Source organism: Diabrotica virgifera, chromosome 3 (assembly GCF_917563875.1).
Source record: "Diabrotica virgifera virgifera chromosome 3, PGI_DIABVI_V3a".
Lineage (NCBI taxonomy): Eukaryota > Metazoa > Arthropoda > Insecta > Coleoptera > Chrysomelidae > Diabrotica > Diabrotica virgifera.
The window spans coordinates 22,479,551-22,485,550 of NC_065445.1; the positions used below are offsets into that span (position 1 = coordinate 22,479,551).

Here is a 6,000-nt window from a genome sequence, read left to right on the forward strand (position 1 = left end):
TCTTCTAAATATATATTTATAATAGTCTGGGCAGATTATCGGAGAATAGGGCATTTTTGGGAAAAGTTATTTACCAGCAATTTTATTGCTGGAAGCGAAGCTTATGATTATTATAATATATTAATAATATAGGTATGCAAAATCCGCAGATAGTGTGCTACTTTTTTTATAAACAAAATGGCGCCCGAAAATCGTGTTTTTTTCAATTTTTGCCCAATAAAAATAGCAAAATTCAAATTAAAAATTAGGTTGGAGAAAATGTAATCTCAAAGTTCAAAATCGGTATACCTACGTTAAAAAAATGCATTTTTACGGCTTCCCATGGAGCAATTTTCTTCTTTCTTTTTTTGTTCCCAAGTAACTCGAGTAGACCCATCTCATTAATGCATTATTAAATGTGAAAGTTGCTTTTTAGTCCTGTCGCCAGGGGGGGGTACAACGGCCTCCTGTATTCAGATGGACTTACCCAAGTTTTTTTATGTATTTTGACCTGTATAACACGAAGTTTTTGGGTAACAGTTGATCCGGATGTCGATAAGATTGTTATAAACCAAGAAGTTGAGGAATCACATAACAGCGATTTCTCGCAAAACAAAACATTTTTTTGTATCTTTTGGGCCATTCTAACCAAAAAATGTTCCTACAAATTTTTTCGTAGGATGCATAGTTTTCGAGATAAACGCGGTTGAACTTTCAAAAAATCGAAAAATTGCAATTTTTGAACCCGAATAAATTTTGTTTAAAAAATAAAATAGCAATTCTGCTTACCGCATTATTTGAAAGTTCAAGTCAAATTATATCGGTTTTAATTATTTGTATTGCTAAAAATTTATTATTATATTATTAAAAAAATCTATAAACACCTAGTGCTGGAGTGATGTTTTTAATGATTTCTCATTTAGAATCGAACGAGTAGGTAGAAGAGGTAAAAGTACAAGCGAGGCTATTTCTAAGTAGCATGCATTAAAACGCATGTATTAGGCACGTGAAACACTATGTGTTTATAGCTTTTTTTAACGATCAAAAAATAAATTTTTAGCAATGCAAATATTCAAAACAGATATAATTTGTCTCAAACTTTTAAAGGCGGTAAGCAGAATTGCTGTTTTATTTCTTATTCAAAGGTTATTCGAGTTCAAAAATTGCAATTTTTCGATTTTTTGAAAGTTCAACCGCGTTTATCTCGAAAACTATGCATCCTACGAAAAAACTTATAGGAATATTTTTTGGTTAGAATGACCCAAACAATACAAAAAAATGTTTTGTTTTGCGAGAAATCGCTGTTATGTAATTCCTCAAGTTCTTTGTTTATAACAATCTTATTGACATCCGGATCAACTGTTACCCAAAAAATTCGTGTTCTACGGGCCAAAATACATAAGAAAAGCTTGGGTAGGTCCATCTGAACTAAGAAGGCCGTTGTACCCCCTTGGCGACAGGACTATTTGTTTTGTCATAATAAATTAATTTATTTATTATAACAAAACTTTTTAATTCAAATAATTATACAGCTTTCAAATGAGAATATTTGTGTTTTTAACGTTAAAAGGTACACTTGTAGTAAGTTTATCTAAAAAAAGTCTACAACTGGAAAAAATATGCAGTTTTCTTTTCTTATAAATAAATCTATCATAAATCAAAATCTATTATAACAAAATAAAAGCAAGTTTGACATTTATAATAATGCGTTAGTTACATGGCTCTACTCTAGTTACTTGGGAACAAAAAAAGAATGAAGAAAATTTCTCTATGGGAAGCCGAGTAAATGCATTTTTTTAACGTATACCGATTTTGAACTTTTAGATTACATTTTCTCCAACCTAATTTTTGATTGGAATTTTGTTATGTTTGGCAATTTTCACTCGTATTATCGATAGTTATTATTATAATAATATATGTTATGAGTATTTTAAAGATACGAAAATTGGTGTGAAGAAAGAGGACAAAATTAAAAAGGTGACGGTTTGAAAATTATGATCCTATTGTTTATATATTTGCCGTAAATGTCGGTCAAATTTGATTGGTGGTAACTCATCACAATTAAACGTTTTTCTTTTAAAAGAAGCGTCCTGCCACTTTTTTCCAATAGCGTTTTCATAATTTAACTTAATTTAATATTTCCCGAGATATTATATTTGTTTATAAGCCAAAAAATTGTTTATAAATTTAAAATATTCCTGAGGCCGCTTAAATAGTCCAATTTCAATTCTGTAAAGTACATTAGATAGGTACAGTGTCTTTTTATACAAAAATCATAGTTATTCTTATGTATCATAATTATTGTGGTTATTATAGCGACCGTAAATTTTTAATCAACAATTTAATTCTTGCTAAACTGTTCATTCAATTTTTATCAGCTTCTATAATTATAATCTATATGAAAAGGGCTTTTATATTACCCAGTTATTTAATTATTGATAGACAATTACTTATCTAAAATTTTAGTTGAAAATTAAAGATTTTGTTGGAAAAACCCGCATTTTGCGGAAAAAATTTTCGTCGGAAAAAAGTAAATCGGAAAAAACACCTGTCTATGCAGAATTTAATTGCGGTGAATTTTTATTTGAGTGTTTTTGGTGTAAAGTTAAGATCTTTGGAGTTATATATATATATATATATATATATATAGCAAAAATTGAAGAAAACACGATTTTCGGGCACCATTTTGTTTACAAAAAAAGTGGCACACTATCTGCGGACTTTGCATACCTATATTGTTAATAATATATACAATTATAAGATTCGATTCGAGGAATAAAATTGCTGGTAAATCTTTTTATTTGTATTTTGCTAATTAGCCCAGAGTATAATATGAATTAACTTAAACAGTGTTTTTATTTCAGAAAGTAGAAAATTCCATAAAGAAAAATCAAAAGTTTAAAATACTAGCATATTCTTTTGGTTCCGCAATAGCCCTGGAGGTGGTACATTTACTAGAAAACAAAGGATACGTAGGAGAAGTAGTAATAATAGATGGTGGCCCGAGTTTTATAAAGAACTTAGTACAGAATTTTACTTTGCTTTCAGACAGCGAATTTCAAACAAATCTTGTCCTGTATTTGATAGGGTCTTATGTACCCAGCGATGTTATTTTAAAACACCAGGTAAAAATTATTTAGTTAACCATGATCTCTTATACATATCAACATAACATGCTGATTTACTTTGATCTCAAGTGATAGTTTAACTAGATATTAATTTGATTAGATATTAATTTGATAAACGATTATACCTCTAATGTGGGTAAACATTTTTTATGTATTCTAACCATAGACATTTAATTGAAGCTCTTAATATGGTCGGGATATACTTAACTCACCTATTATTATGCCTAGTTGATTATTCTGCATTCAACACACCGAGAATAATCAAATGGTTTTTCGTTCCGTCTTTTATACTGTTAGAGACAATATAAAAACACGATTTGCTTAATACATTGGCGTATTTTAGACGATATAATTATACAGGGTGTTTGGTAAAGAATGGGCCATAGCTGAACCTTAGATTCCTGAGCTTAAAATAGGTCGATTTAAGCTAACTTACCTTAGTACAAAAGTTGATAATAACCGAAATACAGGATGTCAAAGTTAAACTTTTATTTTATTTATTTTTGAATATTTTCTGACAGGCATGGGACAACAACACGAAATTTGGTAAGTGGTGCTGGTATTGTACAATCTACCAAATTATGTTAAACAAACGTTTCTGGCTACTACCAGGGGCGTACGGCGGGGGAACGTGAATGGTTGACCCTTCCCAAATTCTACGCCACTGGAGAAATTGCTATTTTAGTGCAATTTTTCTATTCTCCAATACTTTCTATGTAAAAAACATACAAGAACTATTTCATTCGTATTTCATTCGTAACGATAAAGCCATTAGTTTTCGAGATATTTGAAGCTAAAAACGAAGAAGCATAATACATTAATCAAAATAAGTGTGCCTTTTCATTTTTACCTTCAAATATCTCGAAAACTAATGGCTTTATCGTTACGAATGAAGAGTATATTAGTTGCATAGAAAGTATTGGAAAATCTAAATATAATGCTAAAATAGCAGTTTCATCAGTGGCGTGGAATTTGGGAAGGGTCAACCATTCACTTTCCCCTGTCGTACGCCTCTGGTACTAGCCAGAAACTATTATTTAACATAATTTAGTAGGATGTACGTACAGTGCCTACACATTCTGCCAAGTATCACACGGATATGTCAAATTATTTTAAAGTATTCTTTTTTTTAAATAATTTATTCTTTATTTAAAACTTTAAGAATTATGTGTATCCGGTACTATAAAACTATTTGACATATCCTTATGGTACTTGGCAGACCGTGTAGGTACTGTACACCGTAGTAAATTATATTAAATAATCGTTTGTGGTTAGTACTAGAGGCGTACTACAGGGGAAAGTGAATGGTTGACCCTTCCCAAATTCTACGCCACTGATGAAACTGCTATTTTAGCATAATTTTTAGATTCTTCAATATTTTCTATGCAAATAATATAGTCTTCATTTGTAACGATAAAGTCATTAGTTTTCGAGATATTTGAAGTTAAAATGAAAAGGCACACTTATTTTGATTAATATATTATACTCCTTCGTTTTTAGCGTCAAATATCTCGATAACTAATGGCTTTATCGTTACGAATAGAGAGTATGTTTTTTACATAGAGAATTGGAGAATCAAAAAATTGCACTAAAATAGCAATTTCTCCAGTGGCGTAGAATTTGGGAACGGTCAACCTTTCACGTTCCCCCGTCGTACGCCTCTGGTAGTAGCCAGAAACGTTTGTTTAACATAATTTAATAGATTGTATAATACCAGCACCACTTACCAAATTTCGTGTTGTTGTCCCATGCCTGTCGGGAAATATTCAAAAATAAATAAAAAAAAAAGTTTAAGTTTGACATAGTACACAGTATTTGACACAGTATTTCGGCTTGACATTATCGGTTGGTATTCGGTTGATATTATCAACTTTTATACTAAGGTAAGTTAGCTTAAATCGACCTATTTTAACGTCAGGAATCTAAGGTTGAGCTATGGCCCATTCTTTACCAAACACCCTGTATTATCGTCACAACCGAAGACCTAAGATGGACAGTAAATTGTAGTGTTGAAACCAGTCCGGTAGTTCTTTTTGACTGAATAAAACATATTGTGGGTAGCTCGACATTTTATTCCTTCATCCCATTTGAAATAGACTCACACATGCAACCCATTCATCACTATAGTATATATCTGTTTTAGGAACACATAATGAAATGCAGTACGTGGAATGAAAGACTTGATTTTAGTTTAGGACTTTTGAAAGAAAATAATAATTTTTCCGAAGAATCGATAGCTATCAAAAGGTACCTAGCCAACGGAATGTTCAATAAAACACAACTAGCTATGCACTATGTACAGTCGTTTACAAAACTTAAATCAAAAATAACGCTAATCGTGCCAGAAGAGTCAATTGTCCAGAATATCGAAATTGACCGCGGAGTGTCAAACATTGCTGTAAATGAAGTGAACATAATACATGCCAAGGGAAATCACGTTTCTGTATTAGAAACCGAAGAGATAGGAGACGTCGTTAATTCAATTTTCAATAAAAGTTAAATAATGTACAGAAGAGTTAATTAAAAACTTTTTGTTAAATTTGTTTTCATATTTTTTTAGGAAATATATTCACAACCAAGAAACATGCCCTATAAGATACGAGCTTTAAACTAAGTGTCCATTTGGGACAAAATGGTCTCGAAAGCAGTCTCCAGACTCAGTGCCGGATTTACCACTAGGCCGACTAGGCCGCGGCCTAGGGCCGCAAGCAAAAGGGGGCCGCAGCGTTTTGTAAAAAAAAAACTTTTTTGGTAAAAAAATTTTACTAATTGAACTGAAATCAGTAAACAATTTTTCAAATAAGAGAATGGCTATTCTACTAAACACGTGGTACGGTATTTTACAACGTTTTGACAAGAGTAGCAAAACGTTAACTGCTACAGACTTGAATGT

The 6,000-nt window shown here is 31.3% G+C and overlaps 1 protein-coding gene across 3 annotated transcripts in view; it reads left to right on the forward strand.

Annotated features, from left to right (window-relative positions):
• The window catches only part of LOC114325674 (fatty acid synthase), a 239,338-nt gene extending 233,692 nt beyond the window's left edge, over positions 1-5,646 (forward strand). For all 3 annotated transcript variants that reach the window (XM_050646364.1, XM_050646363.1, XM_050646365.1), the window contains 2 exons: positions 2,844-3,104; positions 5,251-5,646. In XM_050646364.1, the coding sequence (XP_050502321.1) occupies positions 2,844-3,104; positions 5,251-5,607 (618 nt within the window). In that variant the 3' untranslated portion in view covers positions 5,608-5,646. The remainder of the gene's footprint in view (positions 1-2,843; positions 3,105-5,250) is intronic.
• Positions 5,647-6,000: the final 354 nt, after the last annotated feature.